Source organism: Phyllostomus discolor, chromosome 6 (assembly GCF_004126475.2).
Source record: "Phyllostomus discolor isolate MPI-MPIP mPhyDis1 chromosome 6, mPhyDis1.pri.v3, whole genome shotgun sequence".
Lineage (NCBI taxonomy): Eukaryota > Metazoa > Chordata > Mammalia > Chiroptera > Phyllostomidae > Phyllostomus > Phyllostomus discolor.
This window is the reverse complement of record NC_040908.2, coordinates 163644517-163665842: the sequence shown is the minus strand read 5'-3', so window position 1 is coordinate 163665842 and position 21326 is coordinate 163644517. Positions and strand designations below refer to the sequence as shown.

At 44.3% G+C, this 21326-nt stretch overlaps 1 protein-coding gene across 1 annotated transcript; it reads left to right on the top strand.

Moving 5' to 3' along the window:
• Positions 1 to 17521: 17521 nt before the first annotated feature.
• Positions 17522 to 20804, top strand: LOC118501383 (secretoglobin family 1D member 2-like). Its single transcript, XM_036029581.1, has 3 exons — positions 17522 to 17660; positions 19276 to 19463; positions 20663 to 20804. The coding sequence occupies exons 1-3, from the start codon at positions 17606 to 17608 to the stop codon at positions 20690 to 20692; spliced, it is 273 nt and encodes a 90-aa protein (XP_035885474.1). The 5' UTR covers positions 17522 to 17605; the 3' UTR covers positions 20693 to 20804.
• The last annotated feature ends 522 nt before the right edge of the window (positions 20805 to 21326 follow it).

Below are 21326 nucleotides of genomic sequence, written 5' to 3'. Positions count from 1 at the left end.
ATACACCTCCACTAAACCAGCTCTGCAAGAGATGCTGAAGGGACTGCTTTAAGGAAAGAAAGGAAAAGAGAGAGTGAGAGAGGATCACACGTACATAAAAGGCAATGAATAAGTACCTATCAATAATAACCTTAAATGTAAATGGACTAAACGCTCCAATCAAAAGACATAGAATAGCTGATTGGATAAGAAAACATGACCCACACATATGCTGTCTACAAGAGACCCACCTCAGGATAAAAGATCTGCACAGGTTGAAAGTGAAGGGCTGGAAACAAATTTTCCAAGCAAATGGACAGGAAAAAAAAGCCGGGGTAGCAATACTCATATCTGACAAAATAGACTTCCAAAGAAGATCCATAGAGACCCAGAAGGTCATTTCATAATACTCAAGGGAAGAATTCACCAAGAAGGCATAAATATAGTAAATATATATGCACCCAACATAAGAGCACCTAAATACATAAAGAAAATCTTAGAGGATTTCAAGGAAGATATGGACAGCAACACAATTATTGTGGGGGATTTTAACACCCCTCTATCAAAAATGGACAGATCTTCCAAACAAAACATCAACAAAGATATTGTGGCATTGAACAATACCCTAGACGAACTGGGCTTTACTGATATTTACAGAACCCTCCATCCCAAAGAAGCTAAATACACATTTTTTTTCAAATGTACATGGAACATTTTCAAAGACTGACCACATGATAGGACACAAAACAAGCCTCAACAATTTCAAAAAAATTGAAATCATACCAAGCAATTTCTCGGATCACAAGGGACTGAAACTAGAAACCAACCCCAAGGAAAAAAACCCAAAACACTCAAATTCATGGAGATTAAACAGCATGCTATTAAACAATGAATGGGTCAAGAATGATATTAGGGAAGAAATCAAACGGTTTTTGGAAACAAATGAAAACGAACTCACAACAACCCAAAACTTATGGGACACAGCCAAGGCAGTCCTGAGAGGGAAGATCATAGCGATACAGGCCCACCTAAAAAAGTTAGAAACATTTCAAACAAACAGCCTAACCCTATGTCTACAAGAACTCGAGGAACAACAACAAAGACAGCCTAGAGCAAGCAGAAGGAAGGAAATAACCAAGATCAGAGCAGAATTAAATGACATAGAGACTAAAAGCACAATTCTAAAGATCAATGAATCCAAGAGTTGGTTCTTTGAAAAGATAAACAAAATCGACAAGCCTTTAAGCAGACTCATCAAGAAAAAAACAGAGAAACCCCAAATAAACACAATCAGAAATGAAAGAGGAGGGATTACAACAGACACCACAGAAATACAAAGGATTGTAACAAATTACTACAAAGAGCTGTATGCCAAGAAATTTGAAAACCTAGATGAAATGGACAAATTTCTAGAAAAATATAACCTTCCAAAACTCAATAAAATGGAAGCAGAAAGCCTCAACAAACCAATAACAGCAAAAGAAATTGAAGCAGTAATCCAAAAACTCCCAACACACAAAAGCCCTGGACCAGATGGTTTCACAGGAGAATTCTACAAAGCATTTAAGGAAGAACTAACACCTATCCTTCACAGACTATTTCAAAAAATCCAAAAAGATGGAAGACTACCAAACTCTTTTTATGAGGCCAACATCATCTTAATTCCAAAACCAGATAAAGACACAACAAAGAAAGAAAACTACAGGCCAATATCGCTGATGAACATTGACGCTAAAATCCTCAACAAGATACTGGCAAACCACATCCAACAGTACATTAAGAAGATCATACACCATGACCAAGTGGGATTCATTCCAGGTATGCAAGGATGGTACAATATACGCAAATCAGTAAATGTAATACATCACATAAACAAAAGCAAAGACAAAAACCACATGATCATATCAATAGATGCAGAAAAAGCATTTGATAAGGTACAGCACCCATTTATGATAAAAACACTCAGTAAAGTGGGAATAGAGGGAGCATTCCTCAACATAATAAAGGCCATATATAAGAAACCTACAGCCAACATTATACTCAATGGGCAAAAATTAAAATCTTTTCCACTAAGAACAGGAACAAGGCAAGGATGTCCACTTTCACCACTTCTATTCAATATAGTACTGGAAGTTCTAGCCACAGCAATCAGACAAGAAGAAGAAATAAAAGGAATCCAAATCGGAAAGGAGGAAACAAAACTGTCACTGTTTGCAGATGACATGATAGTGTACACAGAAAATCCTATAGACTCCACCAAAAAACTGCTTGACCTAATAAATGAATTTGGTAAAACAGCGGGATACAAAGTCAATATCCAGAAATCAAAGGCATTTCTGTACACCAACAATGAAACAGCAGAAGCAGAAATCAAGAAAAAAATCCCATTTGAAATAGCAAAAAGGAAAATAAAATACCTAGGAATAAACCTAACCAAAGAGGTAAAAGACCTGTATTCAGAAAACTACATAACACTGAGGAGAGAAATCAAGGAAGACACAAACAAATGGAAACATATACCGTGTTCATGGATTGGAAGAATTAATATCATTAAAATGTCCATACTACCAAAAGCAATTTACACATTCAATGCAATACCTATTAAAGTACCAATGGCATATTTCACAGACATAGAACAAACACTTCAACTATTTATATGGAACCATAAACGATCCCGAATAGCTGCTGCAATTTTGAGAAAGAAGAGTAAAGTAGGAGGAATCACAATACCTGACACTAAACTATACTACAAGTCCACTGTAATCAAAACAGCCTGGTACTGGCAAAAAAACAGGCACATAGACCAATGGAACAGAACAGAGAGCCCAGAAATAAACCCAAGCCTCTACGGTCAATTAATATTTGACAAAGGAAGCAGCAACATAAAATGGAATAAAAATAGCCTCTTCAACAAATGGTGTTGGGAGAACTGGACAGCTACGTGCAAAAAAATGAAACTCGAGCACCAACTTACACCTTATACAAAAATGGATTCACACCTGGAATTCCATCTTCTTTCCTTCCTTCCTTTCTTCAGTAAGGATTAATAATAAAATCCTTAAAACAAAAAACAAAAAACAAAAAACAAAACAACAAAAAAACCAAAAATAGATTCAAGGTGGATAAAAGACTTAAATATAAAGCGTGACACCATTAAAGTCCTAGAAGAGAACGTAGGTAGGAAAATCTGAGATATTTCACGCAGAAACATTTTTACTGACTTGTCTCCTAGAGCAAGGGACATAAAGGAAAGAATAAACAAATGGGACCTCATCAAAATTAAAAGCTTTTGCACAGCTAAGGAAAACAGTATCAAAATAAAAAGAGAATCAACTGTATGGGAAAACATATTTGCTAATGATACCTCAGACAAGGGTTTAATCTCCAAAATATATAAAGAACTTACACGACTCCACTCTAAGAAGACAAGTAACCCAATTAAAAAATGGGCAAAGGACTTGAACAGACACTTCTCCAAGGAGGACATACAGAAAATCCAAAGACACATGAAGCGATGCTCAATATCGCTAGCCATCAGAGAGATGCAGATTAAAACCACAATGAGATACCACTTCACACCAGTCAGAATGGCCATATCATAAACAAAGCAACAAACAACAAGTGTTGGAGAGGATGTGGAGAAAGGGGGTCCCTAGTGCACTGTTGGTGGGACTGCAGACTGGTACAACCATTATGGAAAGCAGTTTGGAACTTCCTCAGAAAACTAAAAATGGATCTGCCTTTTGACCCAGCAATTCCATTGCTGGGACTCTATCCTAAGAACACTAAAACACCAATACAAAAGAACCTTTGCACCCCGATGTTCATAGCAGCACAATTTACAATAGCTAGGTGCTGGAAGCAACCTAGATGCCCATCAGTAAATGAATGGATCAAAAAACTATGGTACATTTACACAATGGAATTCTATGCAGCAGAAAGAAAGAAGGAGCTCATACCCTTTGCAACAGCATGGATGGAGCTGGAAAGCATTATGCTAAGTGAAACAAGCCAGGCAGTGAAACACAAATACCACATGATATCACCTTTAACAGGAATCTAAACAACAAAACAAAACAAAAAACTAGCAAAATATAACCAAAGACACTGAAATAGGGGATAGTCTGACAGTGGCCAGAGGGGAGAGAAGAGGGAATTTCAGGGGGGAATGGGTAGGGATTACAGGAACAAATTTGGAGGACACATGGACAAAAACTAGGGGTGGGGGGTAATGGGGGGAAGGGGGGAGTGTTGGGTGGAGGGGCTGGAACGGGAGTAGTGGGGAGAAAACTGTACTTGAACAATGATTGAAATTAAAAAAAAAAGGGTAAAAACTAAATAGTTCTCCCCTAAAGCATAGTTTGTCAGAGCAGGTTGTCAGTAAATTTCATACCAACATGGAAAGCAAAGGCTACTGCTCTAGTTTCTCTATTTAATTTGGGAACCTGAATCAAAGTACCTTTGAAAGGAGAAAACAGTAGGCCACCAATACCAGGATTCACACCTTTTAGATTCTTCTATTTCTGCTTAAGAATACTAGCTTTTATTTTTTCAATATATTTTATTGATTATGCTATTACAGTTGTCCCATTTTCCCCCCTCACTCCCCTCCACCCTGTACACCCTCTCCCACCCATATCCCCTTCTTTAGTCATGTCCGTGTGTCATACTTATAAGTTCTTTAGCTTCTACATTTCCCATACTATTCTGACCCTCCCCCTATCTATTTTCAACCTACAATCTATGCTACTTATTCTCTGTATCTTTTCCCCCTCTCTCCTCCTCCCACTCCCCTGTTGATAACCCTCCATGTGATCTCCATTTCTGTGGTTCTGTTCCTGTTCTAGTTGTTTGCTTAGTTTCTTTTGGTTTTGCTTTAGGTGTGGTTGTTAACAATTGTGAGTTTGCTGTCCTTTTACTATACATGTCTTTTCTTTATCTTCTTTTCTTAGATAAGTACCTTTAACATTTCATAAAATAAGGGCTTGGTGATGATGAATTCCTTGAACTTGGCCTTATCTGAGAAGCACTTTATCTGCCCTTCCATTCTAAATGAAAGCTTTGCTGGATAGAGTAATCTGGGATATAGGTCCTTGTCTTTCATGACTTGGAATATTTCTTTCCAGCCCCTTCTTGCCTGTAAGGTCTCTTTTGAGAAATCAGCTGACAGTCTGATGGGAACTCCTTTGTAGGTTACTGTCCCCTTATCTCTTGCTGCTTCTAGGATTCTCTCCTTCATTTTTACCTTGGCTAATGTAATTATGATGTGCCTTTGTGTGTTTCTTCTTGGGTCCAACTTCTTTGGGGCTCTCTGAGCTTCCTGGATTTCCTGGAAGTCTATTTCCTTTGCCACAATGGGGAAGTTCTCCTTTATTATTCGATCAAATATGTGCTCAATCTGTTGCTTTTCCTCTTCCCCTTATGGTACCCCTATAATTCAGATGTTGGAACATTTAAAGATGTCCTGGAGATTCCTAAGCTTCTCCTCATTTTTTCTTTTTAATTCTTATTTCTTCATTCTTTCCTGTTTGCTTGTTTTTTTTTTTCTTCCTTCTGGTCCACTCTAATGTTTTGAGTCCCAGTTTCCTTCCCATCACTGTTGGTTCTCCGTGCACCTTCCTTCATCTCTTTTATGGTAACCTGCATTTTTTTCATGTAATTTGTGCCCCAAATCAACCAATTCTGTAAGCTTCCTGATCACCAGTGTTTTGAATTGTGCATCTGATAGATTAACTATTTCTTGGTCGCTTAAAAGGATGAGTTCTGGGGCACTGGTTTGTTCTTCTATTGGAGCCATCTCTCTCTCTCTCTCTCTCTGTCTCTGTCTCTCTCTCTCTCTGTCTCTCTGTCTCTCTTTTTTTTTTTTTTTTTGGTCTGGTCGCTCCTGATACAGTGAGGGGCGGAGCCTTAGGTGTTCCACGGGGCTGGGCAACCCAGTCGCTAGATTGTGACGTTGTAGGTGGGGGCGGGGGCGGGAGAGAACAGTGGCAGCAGCCCCACTCTCCTGGGATCTCAGTCCCTTCCCTGGGATCCTGGGCTGCGCACTCTGCCCTGGTCCACAATCGCAGCCTCTCTGGGTCTGCCAATTGCGTACTCAGGGTCCACCCGCTGCACGTCTCGGGTGGCTTATGCACTCCCGGTTGCCTTAGGCGCCCAGCTCTCCTCGAACTCCGCTCGCTGTGACCCGCCCTCATCTCTGCCCCTCCTACCGGTCTGTATGAACGGGTCTATTTCAACTTCTTGGCTGTCTGACTTCCATTCAGATACATTCTCTGTCAGTTCTGGGTGTTATTCTGCCTCTAAGTTGTTGTTCTAATCTTGGTTGTGCGTGAGGTACGGGGCGTCACCTATGCCTCCATCTTGCCGGAAGTCCTAGAATACTAGCTTTTAAATGTATGTTTTGTGAGTGGAGTTATAGTCCTTTGACATACCAGGGATGGTCACCGTGGGCTATGCAGAAACATGGAGATGAAAATACACACACTTCATTGTATTTGATGTGAGATTGCTCTTGCTGAGGCTAAACCTGGGCTGCGTCCAGTGTTGCAACAGACAGCAGAGCAGGTCCAAACCACTAGGATCTAGACAGAGCCCCCACCCTGGCCTGTTCAATGAGTCAGGCTCCATTTACTTATGAAAGTCTTTCCCTTGCCTCTGGAATGAAGATTGCCAATGATGGTGAACAGGAAGTACATACATAAGAACATAACTTTCTTTCATTTCCAGCTTCTTCCTAAATCAATATGGTTCTTGACAACTTCAGATCAGCTGAATGATGTAAAGACATGAGTCTCCAACAATTCCAACAGAGAACAATACATCCATAGGTGATTGACCATTGATGTATCTCTCAGGCTCTCTCACCCATTTCTTTCTCTTTACTCTCCTCCAACTTTGTTTCTCTTGTTCCGCCATACTGTCCTTGCTTAGGTTGATGCAGTGTTTCTGTTCTGGGAGGCTGTCTGTCCCTCCCTGAATTCAAGAGGGACACCTTGCTTGCTTTCCTCAACTGGCTAAGTGCCACCTGCTCTCAAGGCCTATGTACTTGCTATTCCCTCTGCCTAGAAAACTCATCCCAAAAGGGCCCCTGGGTTACAGTGTTCACTCAGGTGAGCTGAAAAGTCCCAGTCCAACAGCCTGCCTGGACCTCCTATAGGATGCTGCCCTTGCAGTTGTTTGTTGTTCTTGATGCAATCAGTTTCCCTTTCTCCTCTATTCAATTGCAGTTACTTCGGGTTAGAGGTAAGCTGCACAAGTGCAACGTCCTGCTTGACTTGTTCCTACAATGGAATCTGTGACATGTAGCACAGGGACCATCCTAGGAGATTCATGGTTGTTAAGAGCATGGATAGATACATGAAAGGGTAGATGGATGGATGGTGGATGGATAGGTGGAAGGGTACACAGGCAAATGGAAGAATGAAACCTCCAATTTAGTCCTAAGTGCTCTGGTTTCATCCCTGTGATAGGCTCTTGACATAAATGTCAGCCATCCTTACATAGTGAGGCATGTGTGCCCACTTCAGAAATGAGGAAAAGGAACCTTGTGACAACCAGCACTGTAACCTGCCCAAGAACATGTCGTGATTAGGGGTTGCATCAGAGGTTCAAGTCTACATCCACATGAGCCCAGGTTATAAACTTCTCACCATACATCACTCCCCCCTCCCAGCATCTGTAATCATACATCTCTAATCATCCATTGAATCAGGGGAACAAAATCCCTAATGAACTAAAAAACACTATTCTTAATTATGAATTTATGACTAATTTTATGAAGTTGCCCTAAGTGAGAAAGTCTTTTTGAAAACAACCTTCAAAGAAGATGAGAAATTATTTCTATTTCCCAAGCAAAAGCACCTGGGTTTCAGTCTACGGGTAAGGAAAGTCTGTCCTCCTGAGGCAGCATGTGGAATAACAGCACCTAGCCCAGGTGTTTGCAGAATCAGGAAGAACACAGACTGAATGTGAAATGTGTTGTTGTACCCTGAACATGTAAAAGAGAAACAAGAGGAGTAACGGGGAGAAGAAGAAGAGGAAGGAACGAGAGTGGTAGAGAAGGAGGGAGAGTTGAACGTATAGAAGGAGTAGGAGGGAGAAGGGGAGAAAGAATTCAGGAAGGGGGAAGAGATAATGAGGACGACAACAATAAAGCAACAGGGATGACAAGAGAGGCTCACAAGGCTGTCATTTGCCTTATTATTTTGCAGGCACTTTGATGTTAACTCTATCTAACATCCTCACCATTACTTGGAGTCCTGAGATGTTGGAGGGTTTTCAAAGCTCTGTCCCCTTGGGTTGTATGAACAGAGCCCATATGGGCTGGGGCTGGGAGATTCTCCCAGTCCCTTCCTGACCCAGGGCCAGGTTTACCATGTGACTCATCCTGTCATCTGTGGGAGGCATTAGGGCACCCACCAGGAGAATAAAAGGCTGCATTCTGGACAGCCATGTCGGACAGGAGCTCCTTCTTCCCCACCACTTCAGAGTGACCAGCCCAGAGGAGCTGCCTGAACTATGAAGCTGGTAACAGTTCTCATGCTAACTGCCCTTCCCCTGTATTGCTATGCTGGTGAGCATGGGCACAATGTTGTTGTTGGAGGAGGGCTGTCATCAGGGCCCCTGTGCAAGTGCTGCTGCTCCTCATCTCCCCGAGCAGAGCAGCCCATTTCTCTAGTGTCAGCACTGTGTGTATGGGGGTGGGGGTGGGTGGTGCAAGGACAAGGAAGCAGATGTTTTAGGGTTAAAAGAAAATCCCAGGTCCTGAGTTGAGTCTCCTAAAACTGAGGACTCAGACCCTTCCCACCTTCTCTCTGAGCATATATCCCTGTGGGGAGGTAAGATGACAGTATCACAGTCAGGCCCCACACTGAGCTCACACCTCTGTCACTGAGCCTGCATTTGCCTGCTTTCTTCCAAGGGATTGGCTGAGATCTTTTGGATGATGTGGTCTATATAACCATTGATCCTAATGTGGACATGACTGAATACAATAACATGCAAGAGTTCTTACAGGTGAAGAAACTGAAAAGGTCTTCACTTTCATGAAGGAATGCTTTCTCCAACAGAGCAAAGAAACTCTGGAGAAGGTTCAAGAGCTGCAGGTAATTTCAGTGTCTCTTTTACTGCATTTGAACTGCAGGACAGGACATGCAGGTTCTCAGTTTGTGACAACTCTTTTGAAGCATGTGATGGTCATGCTTGTCAGGAAGATTCCTTCCATCTTCTTAACACAACCTTCAGTGCACTGTCAAGGAACCTAGGTTTTCTGGCACCAGTGCTTGAATTCCTTGACTGTGAATTAAGGCCCCAGAGTGACACATGGAATCCATGGCTGTGAATCTGCCCTGGGTGGTGGGAGAGGGGAAAACAGAAATCAGTGGTTTCACATGCAGCAGTCTTTCCACATATGACACATGTTGTGTAGTGTTTTCTAGTTCTCGTTCCCTGCCCTAATACACCATACTGCCACAGCACAAAGAGGAAAGTGCACGTCACTAAGAAATTTTTGACACAGGGGATGGCATGGACGAACGTTGAGGAACTATGGGGGAAAAAAATGAGCCAGTCACAAAAAGACAAATATCACACTCTGTAGAGTAGCCGATCTCTTAGACACAGAGGTTGAAGAGTGGTTTCCAGGGTGGGTAGTGAGGAAATTTGCAGGTGCGGAGAGTCTGCAGCTGCACATCAGTGAGAGGAGAAGGTCCTGGAGGTCGGGTGTGCTGCTGACTGCATGTTCCTCACATGATTAGCTGTGCATTGAAAGCGGTGAAAGAGTAACATTTGTATGTGTATTCACTGTAAGTAAAAATTTTAAATTATCAGCCCCCTCAGTTCAAGATGATAGGTATTTTCTTTCAATCCTCAGTTAGGCAAATCACAAGGAGCACACACATGCCATGTGTTGTCAACCACAGGTGGGGGGCTGGGGCTGTTGGCTCATTTTCTGACACTCAGGAACTCAGAACTTCACATTCCCTCATTTTTGGACTGAGGTACAGAAAACTAAAACACAGCACATTGTTTGCTATGTTATTGCAAAGAAGAGGAAACATGGCATGTGACTGTCCTCCCTCATCCCTGCCCCCAGGTCCACCTGGACACTTTCAGGCTCTCAGGTCCTCGTGACTGTGGCCTGCCCAGGTTCCAGGATTCATGGCAGGCCTTGAGTTGACACTGTGCTTTCTTACCATGGCCGGGCTCCACTCTGGGAATTCTCTGTCCTAGACCTTAGGTCTCTACACAATGCTGACAAAGACCCTCACCATCTATGTGCATGAAACCTCCACTCAGTGCTGATAAAGATCCTCACCCTCAATTCACACCCCTAAGAGGAAATATTCACCCCACACGTGAACCCCTATGGATGAACTTTCACCTAAACAGTGAACGAATGTCATCTCCTCTTCTTGACAAGGCACTGAGCCTTGTCTGAATGTCCACATTCCACTCTCGGGTTCTGACTATGTTGGGCTTCCTCCTGGGACAGTCAGGCGTCTGTGATGGCCCCTGTATGCCAAGTTGTGGCTCGTCTATTTCCCCCTCTTAACACCTGGTGTGTGCCCCCACTGAGCCTGCCTCCACAGGTCACTAGTGAGCTTCCCAGGGGATGTCAGTCAGGGGGGTGCATTTGGCAGCTTATGCTGCCGCATAAGCGGAGGGTCCTATCAGCAGTGGTCCTATCATCTTTGACTTAAAGATGCTTTCACACCTTAAATCCCACTCACATTACCTTAATCCCTTCACAAAACTTTCATTCCCTGGTTGATTTCAGCAGTTTTCAACTGCTTTGCTCCCTTCCAGCCTAGTGTGTTTTCACCAGGACATATTTGGCGATGGATAGTTTCTCAGATGTCAACCCCTGAATCTGGGGTCCACAGACACCACCACTTGGCAAGGGCATTCTGGCATCGGTGCTTCCCTGCCCCCATCTCCAACATTACTTCCAATACTCTGATCAACCTTGTCCTCCGGCAGTTGGTGGTGTGTTGGCACAATCCACATGGTTCCTGGAGACTTCTCCCAGTGATGCAGGCAAATGCTGTCTGACTGACCTCCCCAACTATATCATGAGATGAGAGGGACGCCCAGGAAATACCTGAACACATCAACTTCCCCGTAACTGTGCTGGGGCAGCTAGGGCATGTCCGTGAGCAGGTGGGGACAACGTGATCCAGAAGCCTAGTCTGAGGAGCTGGGGGTGTTTTGTCCTCCACCCGGTTGGGGGCTGACCTCTGCTTCTCCACTCTTGCGCTGGGGATCCTTGCAGCTGCCATTGCTCAGGATCCTGAGACCTCTCCTCACTTCCATGCCAGTAACCACTTCAATGAGAGCATGGCTATATCAGTAACTACTGTCATACTTCACACTCTCATTCCCCATCACAGGCCTTTTGTGGCTCCTTCCACATGTCCATTCCAAGTGCAGATATGTGGACACCTCTCCAAGTGGGCCACATCAATCAGTGAGCAAAGTCCAATTTCTGTATGTGTGGTCAAAGCACCAAGACTGAGCAGGGACCACAAGTCCCTAATAAACAAGTGTGTGTATAAGGGGTGTAATAAACAAAATGTTACAATGTGAGGTGTACATCCAGGGACATGGTCCATTTGTCTGGCCCTAATACTGTCACCAAACTGGAAGTGCTATGGAGAAGTGGGAGGATGTTCCTTATTATGACCTATTGAGTCTTAGGTACTTTCAGCCTCTTCTTAATGTATTGATTTAAAGAAAAATAGGTGTTCTGGCCAAGATGGAGTCATAGGTAGATATGTGTCCCCTCCTCACGCAACCAGAAAAAGGAAACAAGCAGTTTAAAAACAAAAATCGACCAGAAATACCAGAAAATTAAACTGAATGGAAGCCTCACAACCAAGGAGTTAAAGACGCAACAATCAACTAGACTGGTGGGAGCAGCAGAGACAGGCAGCCAAGGCAGAGAATACACGTGGCAAGGTAACCACTGGCAGACCAGGCAATCCCATATTTGCCTGTGGATAAAGCAAGAGAAACAACAGGGGAGAGAAACAGACCACACAACACAGGGTTCCAGAGTGGGCAAAATAAATCCTCTGAACCACTGATGTAAAAACGTGTGGGGGAGTGGCAGTAGGAGAAACTGCCAGTCTCTTGAAAGCGTGTATAGAGCTGAGAAAGCACCATAGTTCCCTCTCTGTCCCCTCCCCCACATACAGCTCCACAACACAGACATGTGGGTTGCCCTGCTCAGGAGAATACCTAAGGCTCTGCCCCTTACATTATTAACAGGTGTGCCTAGAGAAATAAATATGGGCCAAAGAAGATCAAAACCATGAAGAGTAAAATGAGAACACTCCCACAGCTATTAACAACTGAACCTAAAAAATCAAAAACTATAAACAAGTAGAAGAGGAACAGAATGAGAGAGATGGACATGACATGGAGGGATTTCAGTGGGAATGGGTGGGGGAGATACAGGGAATAAGAATCATAACTGGTAGGCATAAAATAGACTGGGAGAGGTTAAGAATGGTATAGGAATCAGAGAAGTCAAAGCATTTACATGTACAGCTCATGGACATGAATTAAGGAGGAGTATGCTGGAGGATTGGGTGGTACAGGGCACATGAGTCATAAAGGGGAAAAATTGGGAAAACTGTGATAACATAGTCAATAAAATATACTTTAAAAAAGAAATATGGGACAAACTAAAGAACTGATCAAAACTCTAGAAATAGGACTAGATGACCAGGACATAGCATCTGTCAGATGCAGATTTCAAAACACTAATAATCAAGATGCTCACTGAAATGATAGAGTGCAGCCCCAAAAATAAAGGAAGAAGTAAAGGCTGTAGAAGGTGAAATAAAGAAAATTATACAGGGAACCAACAGTGAAGGGAAAGAAATCAGGATTCAAATCAATGATTTGGAATGAAAAGAAGAAAGAGATATTTAGCTGGAACAGAATGAAGAAACAAGAATTCAACAAAAATGAGGACAGTATAAGAAGACTCTGGGGCATCTCCAAATGTGCAACATCCAAATTACAGGGATCCCAGAAGCAGAAGAGGAGAAACAAAAGATAGAAAACTTACTTGAAAAATAAAGACAGAGAACTCCCACAAGCTGGTGAAGGAAATAGACATACAAGTTCAGGAGGCTCAGAGAGTCCAGGAAGCTTTGGATCCAACAACCTGGATCCAAAAAGGACAACATCAAGACATATTGCCCAAGATTAAAGATAAGGAAAGAATCTTAAAAGCAATAAGGGTAAAAAAGAGAGTTACCTACAAAAGAGTTCCCATAAGACTGTCAACTGATATCTCAAAGAAATCTTTGAACAGGGGCTCGAAAAAAGTATTCAAAGTCATGAAAAGCAAGGACCTGCAACCTAGATTACTCTATCAGGCAAAGCAATCATTTACGAGGGAAAGGCTGATAAAGTGCTTTGCAGTTAAGTTGAATTAAAGGAGTTCATCATCAGCAATCTCTTATTACATGAAATGTTAAAGGGACTTATCTAAGGAAAAGAAAATGATCGAAACTATCCAACAGTAAAATGACAACAAACTCACAACTGTCAACAACTGAACCTAAAAACCAAACAAAGACAACCTAAGCAAACAACTAGAACAGGAACAAAATCACAGAAATGGAGATCACATGGAGGATAATCAGCAGGGAGAAGGAGGAGAAAGAATGGGGAATGGAAGAGGGAATAAGAAGCATAAACGGTAGGTACAAAATACACAGGGGAATGCTAAGAATAGTATAAAAAGTGGAGAAGTCAAAAACCTATATGTACAGCTCATGGACATGATCTAAGTGGGGGATGCTGGAGGGACACAGCAATGTCCCTCTCCCTTTGAAGTTTTCATTACCCAAGTGTGTGTTTACCAGTTTGAACACCAAAACCCTAGGCTGTCCCTGGGATGTCATCCTGAGACCCGAGTGTCATGCCTGCCTGCACATACTGCTGAGGACAGAGTCCGAAGACTCTGCATGCCCAGGGTAAGTAACACCCATCCCCACCCACCACCCTCCTCTACCCTTAGTTCCAATATTCCATAGTAGGGTTTTAACAGTGACTCAGTAACTTCACAGTAACAGTGACTCAGAGGTGATCATGAAACAGTAAATGAAGTGAATGAAAAGTAATGATCTTATCTTAACTGATAGAAATCTCAGTGGGGCCCGAGCCAAGTTCAGAAGCACACTCTGTCAGCACTTAGGGGAAACAAACACTCCTGTTGGCAGAGTCAGTTAGACACAATCTGCTGTTTGATTTGGGAATGAGGTGATTTGTTCTCTGTGACTTAGTGTTTACACTTGTTCCTCCCTGATGTAAGTGTGAGAGCTGACATTGACCCCAGACACTGTGTGCAGCATGTTTCCTCTGTGGATCCATTCATCCCAACACAAGTCCTCTGAGGTCGGCACTAAGATATCATCCTTACTTGATAAATGAGGAAAGTGGGGCTAGGAGGGTCAGCACCAGCTGAAGACCCATGGGTAGAAAGTTACGGAGCTGACCTTGAATCCACTAGTCTGGGCCCAAAGTCAGAATTCTCTCAGTTAACTAAGAAAGGCAAATGTTCTCATTTTGAGTCATACTGACCACACTTTAGAATTCAAAACAGAGCACACCTGTCCTGCTAGGGCTCTGGTGTGGGCAGCATTGAATCTGTAGAATTATTTGAGAATGGTGGACACCTTAAAATTGTAAATGTTTCCTTGAAGAACAAGGTGTGTTGCTCTGTGAGTAAAGTTTCAGGATTTTTCCTGAGCACACTGCACTTTTCTGCAGGTCCATTTCAGTATTATGCTGCTGGTCCTCTTCCTGTTGCCACAGTCCCACTTTTTCCTTGACCTCATGTGATGGGAATAGCTGAGCTACAGGAGAGGAGTCACTTGTTCTCTGCTGAGCATGGGTTCAGCTCAAGTGAGGAATTCTTATCAGATCCAATATTTTTTTTTCAGTAGATTATCTTAAATGTTTAATTCATCAGTTCATTTTTAATTTAACCTTTATTGTATTTTTCCCATTATCATTTAGTCCTCTTATAACCATCTCCTCCCAGCAATCACCACTCTGTTGCCCATGCCCATGAGTCCTCATCAATTCACTTTTGAAAAATCCTCACTCAATGATGTGCTTATTGATTTTAGAGGGAGGGATGGCACGGAAAGGGAAAGGGAGTAAACTTCAATGTGAGAGAACATCTATTGGTTGCCTCTGCTATGCACCCCAACCCCAGGTTGATCCCCCAACCTAGTCATGTGCCCTGACCAGGAATTGAATCTGCAACCTTTGGGTTTATGGGATGTTGCTCCAATGCTCTGAGCCACACTGGCTAGGACTCAGATCATTTTATATCGATTTTTTCTCTTTGTCTGAAGACAATTATCTCTTACAGTTTCCCACTTTCCTTTTTTAATAGACAATTTTTTAGAGCTCTTTAGATTCACAGAGCAAATCAACAGCAAGTGCAGACTTCCCATATGCATCCCGCTCACAAACACGCACAACCTCCCCACCCCCCATCTACAGCCTCACCAGACTGGCACATGTGTCACAATTGACAAACCTCTATTGACACATCAGTATCACATACAGCCCATAGTTACCATTAGGGTTCACACTTGTGTTGCATATTCCATGTGTTTGGTGAAACGTATAACAATATGTACCCACCCTTACAGTGCAGAGAGCTTTCCTGCCCTCCAGTCCCTGTGCTCTGCCTATTTTCCCTCCCTCTCCTTAACTACTGGAGACCACTGACTGATCCTTCAATGTCTCCTTGGCTTTGACCTCTCCCAATGTCTGCCATTGCATCAGGGATCCTGTAATCCCTAAGGGCCTGTGAGATGCTGTAGCCAGTCAGTGGGAGAAACCTGGATCCCAGACTAACCTTTGAGGTCAGGATGTATCTGGTCCAGACAGGTGTCCAGGAACAGCAGGCTCCAAGTCAAGTTGTCTACAGTGTTTATCACAGAGGACTCTGTTATCTGTGATACTGTTGAGAACACTGAATCTCAGTGACTATCAAAAGCAGTGGAGTTTTTCCCCTTCCCCTTCTGGTACCCCTATAATTCAGATGTTGGAACGTTTAAAGATGTCCTGGATGCTCTTAAGCTTCTCCTCATTTTTTTGAATTCTTATTTCATCATGCTTTCCTGCTTGGTTGATTCTATCTTCCTTCTGGTCCACTGTATTGTTTTGAGACCCAGTTTCCTTCCCTTCACTATTGGCTCTCCTCCGTATATCCTCCTGCATCTCTTTTATGGTAACCTGCATCCTTTCATCTCAATTGCGCCCAAAATCAACCAATTCCGTGAGCTTTCTGATCACCAGTGTTTTGAACTGTGCATCTGATAGATTGGCTATTTCTTAGTCACTCAAAGGATGAGTCCTGGGGGACTGATCTGTTCTTCTGTTGGAAACATGTCTCTCCCGTTTTTCCTTTTTTTTTTTCCCAGTCTGGTCACTCTAGTTACAGTGGGGGGCGGAGCCTTAGGTGTTCACCGGGGCACAGGGGCCCTTTGCTTAACCTGGCATGGTCTGTCTCCACTGACAAAGCTGTCCCTGTCCCACTGTGCACTGGTGTTTCAGGGCAACATGCATGGGTTCTTGTGTTCCCTACCAGCCATCTGGTTCATGGTGTCTGGTCTTCCCTTGTGCTGTTCCCACAGGATCCCTCCTCCTAACACCACTTCATGTGAAACCCTATCTCTTCCGAGAGGCTCTCAGGCATGCTCCTCTGGACCCAGACTGTTTTCAATGTCTTTCCTCAGAACAGTCCATGCCCAAGGGCTTCCATGGGGTATCTGCGCATGGCTAGGGAAGGAGTAGGATAGGCCCTGTGGGCGTTACTGCCCTGGGACCCTGAGGAACCAAAAGGTGCCACCCTCCTAACTGACAAAAGAAATGTCAGTTAGGAAAGTGTCCTGCTTGATTTGATGGAATCTTTGCTACACCATCTTTCAATGGTTAGATGAGAGTCAGAGGGTGGGAGATGGCGAGAAGGCTTCCTCTTTGCACAGTGTTCTGCTGACACCCCAAAACCCCGGATATCCTCAAAAATATCCCCACACCGCTAACCTTTCTCTCTTGATTGCCCAGAGTCACCCTGACCCATCAGGTATCCTTTCACACTAAGATGGACTGGAAGCAAACATTCCAGGAGTATGTGCCCATCCTCTTCTCTATGCCAGGGCCTAGGCTGAGCCAGGTGAGCAAACTGGTCACTGCCCTCAATTAAGGAGCTAAAAATTAAGGGGGCTCACATCAAACAAAGCTCACATAAACTCCAGTTAAGGAGCTGAATCCTGGGGGGGGGGGCTGCTAATCAACTGATTGCAGTTTTGTAAACTCCCTCCTCGATTTTAGCCACAAAGGAGATGCATGTGGTGCCAGCAATGCTTATTGTTCACCAAGTCACCAGTGCTGTGACCATGACGGTTGGAAACACGCCTTACTGAGGAAGGGAGGGCTGGAGGCCAGACCTTGTGACCTGTCATGTCTTTGTGGGCAGGACCTGTGAGGCTCACTAAGTACAAATAGCCCTGGGCTCCCCAGGCTGCTGAGTCCAGCTGCTAACTTCTCATTGTTTGCTAAAGCTGAACTCAAAGCAACATCAACCATGAGACTGTCCCTGTGTGTCCTGCTGATCACTCTGGCCCTTTGCAGCTATGAGGGTGAGTCTCACTCCTAATCAGACTACCACCAGGTAAGTAACCTTCTCTGAAGTGGGTAACTCATTTGGGGAGGAGAGGTGAACAGATCAGAACCAGACCCACTACTTGTGGACTAGCCCACTGAATGCCAAAGGCCCTTGTATCAAGTCCCAACACCCTGGAACTTTCCAGAAAACCCTTTCAGCCCACTTTGAAGAGCTTCTCATCTGAAGCCTCACTCCCTGTCTAGAGTCCATTATCAGAAGCAGCAGGATGTGATAGCATTTGGTTGTGAATCACAGTTCTGTTACTCAGCAGAGCTGTTACTTGAACAAAATGCTCAGCCTTCCATGAGCCCTCTCATCCTCCATTTTTACAGCCTCGAAGGAGAACAGCTGTGATCATGGAGTGAGACAAAGGGTGTCAGGAGCCAGCTCTGGGTCTTATGAGCTGTTCTACTTCCCAGAGTCTTTGGTGCCAGTTGAACCATGGCTTTTGAACTCTGTCTTTCAGACTCATAGAATGCTCCAGCTGGGAGCATTTTAGGAGAGTTTTCAGTTCAATAAGAGCCAGCATGGTCTGACTCTCTCAGGAATTAGTCAGGATCAGCAGCACTCAACACACACACATGCCCTGCTCTGTTTTTCAGAGTCCATCCAGGATTGGAAGAACCAGCACAATCTCAGACTGCACTGGCTGTGTTTCTAGGCAACTTCTAGCCACTCATCCACCAATACTTTGTTGTGTCGTCATGCCCTTGACTCTGATCAAATTGCTTTAGACTCTCTTTCATCTGACTTTCTGAACTCCTCCTCTTTCCTGTGTTGCTGGTGATCTGTCCCCATCTCAGCATAGTTGTTGTCTGATCAGGTACATGGGAGCCTGGTAGGGCACATTCCCTGCTGCAGGTGGCTATAAACACCTGGGGACAGAGCAGAGGGTGGGGATGGGGAATCCAGACCAGGAAGAATGTTTAGTTCAGGGTTCAGCACAATCCCTTTGCAGCCAAATGCAGGCCCTGGTTGCCACCTCAAAGGAATTCTGTATCCAGTGCAGACCAGAAGAGCTAGTCATGGTTCATATGTAAGCCTCAGATTCCTTTCTAAGCTATTTAACTCTTTTCACCCAATGACATAATTCTACTGTTTGACTTGCTCTTAGAAGAGCATTTTCCAACATTCATTCATTGTTCCTGCTCCTCTCCAGTCTTAGTCCCTGTTCTGACCTCTGTGAGATTGGCCCTTCCCACTCTGCAGGAAAGACTGATCACTAACAGCTCCTCTTCCCCAATGTCCAAGACCAAAGAACATGTCACCCTAACAATAGGTCAAACCCTAAATTCTGAAATCCAGGGAAAGTGACTTTCAACAAAGAAGGATTGTCTTCAAAAGGTGTGCATGTACTTGACACAGAAGAGCTGAGCTGAATCTCAGTGAACCTGTCTTCTAGGACGAGCTGTGCTGCTGCTATGTGATTTGAGCAAGTCATGGCTTTTTAGTATTTTTCATTGTCATTGGCTCAAACATGGAATGAGACCATAAACCCCCTTGGTGTTCCTGTGTAGTTGTAAGGTCAGGGGCCATCAGGGAAAAGTGACTTCCTCACATCAATTGTATTTCTTCTTCTTCTACTCCAGCAAATGCAACAGTCTGTCCAGCTGTTATGTATGAACTTAGAAGCTTCGTTTTGGATCCTGTAAGCCTCTACAGTAGATATCTTCTGAAATTTCTTCCACCTAGAGAAGCTGTTGAGACCGCGGTAAAAGTGAAACAATGTAACGACCTTATGCCCAGACAGGATAGACAGAAGATTTTCAATGTTGTGGTAAGTTGTTTCTCCTTCCTCTGTAGGGACTTCTGCTCAGCTGCACAGCCAGAAAGGATGTCAAAGTTCTGCACTATAGGCACAGGGTGGGGAGGGACCTGCAACTCTTCTCAACTCAAAGAAACTTGGGGCCATAGGGTGGATGATGACATGACACCTGCTGAGCTAGACTAAGGCTGCACATTACATGTAACATGTTCCTCCTTTTCAGGTCACCTTCCTGGGCACCACATTCCCCACAGTGTCCTGGGGAGGACAACCAGGGCCCAGGTGGTGATGCTAAAAGGCAGAGACTGCTGCCTTGCTTCCTGGGAGGTTTCAAAGGTCGGACACCAGATCTCTCACCCAGTGGCACAGTCCCTGGGGAGCCTCAGGGAGGGTGGAGAATGTTGGAGAGAATCAGCTGCTGAGAGAGGGCAGACCCAGGCCCTACATCAGGATTGAGGGGTGGCTGCTTGGGGCTCCGCCAGCAGAACAAGCCCCTCCCTATACCTGAGCCCCACTTACCCAGCCTTCACCAACCACGGCCAGTGGTCAGAGACCCTCCCTGTTATGTCCTCTGCAGCCTCGAGTGCAGCTGGAACAGTTCCATTATATCCTGGGGAAGAAATCTGATATTTACAATACTTTCCCAGCTTGTCCACCCCTGAAATGAAGTTGGATTTGGTATAAATTTTCACACAGGCTGGATACTCAGTGTGGAGATGTCCATGTGCTGTCAGTTTGATTTTCTCAAAGAGACAGAGAGAATCTCAAAGAGATTCTGTCTGTAGGACATCTCCTACAGATAGAATGTCCTATGTCTTCTCTTGCTCCTGTCCTCTTCTCTCACCCTAAGTCCACTTTGGAGAGAAAACGTAGAAACCTTGGACCTGGGACTCTGAGGAAGGATATCCTGGGCTGCTCGGTCCTGCCCTTGACTCTATCCCAGCTCCATTAGAAACCCAGGTCCCACGCCTGGATCACTCCGGGTTTATTTGTCTTTCTATGGACATGTTCTTCCCTGTCCTGCACTGTTTGTCATGACTGCACCAGGACTATTGAATTCCCCACCTACTCAGATCTCCTGCCTGGTGGCTCCATGTGCCTTTCCTGGGTGCAGTTTTCCTCACATGTTGGTGTGAAGAGAAGTCCCTGTGAACGTGGCATCTCCAGGGGCAGCATAACTGATGTCCCCTGTCTCTCTTTCTCTGTTTCAGGAAGATGTAGTGTCCCAATGTAACAGCTAAACATTAAAAATCTCATACATGAGTGCCTCTGTCATTCAAGGATGACCTGATTACCCCCGGAAAACGTGAAGGTTTCAACGTCTTGCTTCAATAAAGTACTTGCCCTGCACTTCTCTCCCTGTCTTGTTTTGGTCCAACAGTCTGTCCCTGGAGTTGGGGTGGTTCTTGTCATGAAGTGCCCATATCACTCTTGTCTCTGCCCTGGGAGGGGACCTTGATGTCACCCTTTCTGTGTGTTTGCAAATCTCTCTCTGCCTCTTTGTTTACAATACATGGGATGGCATTTGGAGGCTACCAGGAAATTCATAATTTTCTCCCTAACTCACAATCTGCACCCATGTCACATTAGCAAAGCCCTTTGTGCCATGGAGGATACACCACAGGCCCCGATTTAGGGTATGGATTTGGTGGGGGTGAGGGTGGGGGTAGGCGGTGGGGGGCGCTTTATGAGCCTACTTCAGCTCACGTGCACCTGACACCTAATAGTCCACTAACTTCTGCTCCCTCCATGGTTGAGAATCCCTCGGATACCTTGGTGTTCCCATCCACACAGCCATCCTCACAGTGCAGGCCTCACCCGGTGTGCCCAGGTCCCCTAAACAAACCTCTGGGTCAGAGAGACCCCTGTTGCAAT

Bases quoted from the DNA above. Each gene is read 5' to 3' on its own strand.
- LOC118501383 (XM_036029581.1), top strand. From the start codon at position 17,606: ATGAGACTGTCCCTGTGTGTCCTGCTGATCACTCTGGCCCTTTGCAGC. The intron at 17,661-19,275 runs GTGAGTCTCACT...CTTCTACTCCAG, and splicing joins GGCCCTTTGCAGCTATGAGG to CAAATGCAACAGTCTGTCCA. The intron at 19,464-20,662 runs GTAAGTTGTTTC...TCTCTGTTTCAG, and splicing joins AGAAGATTTTCAATGTTGTG to GAAGATGTAGTGTCCCAATG.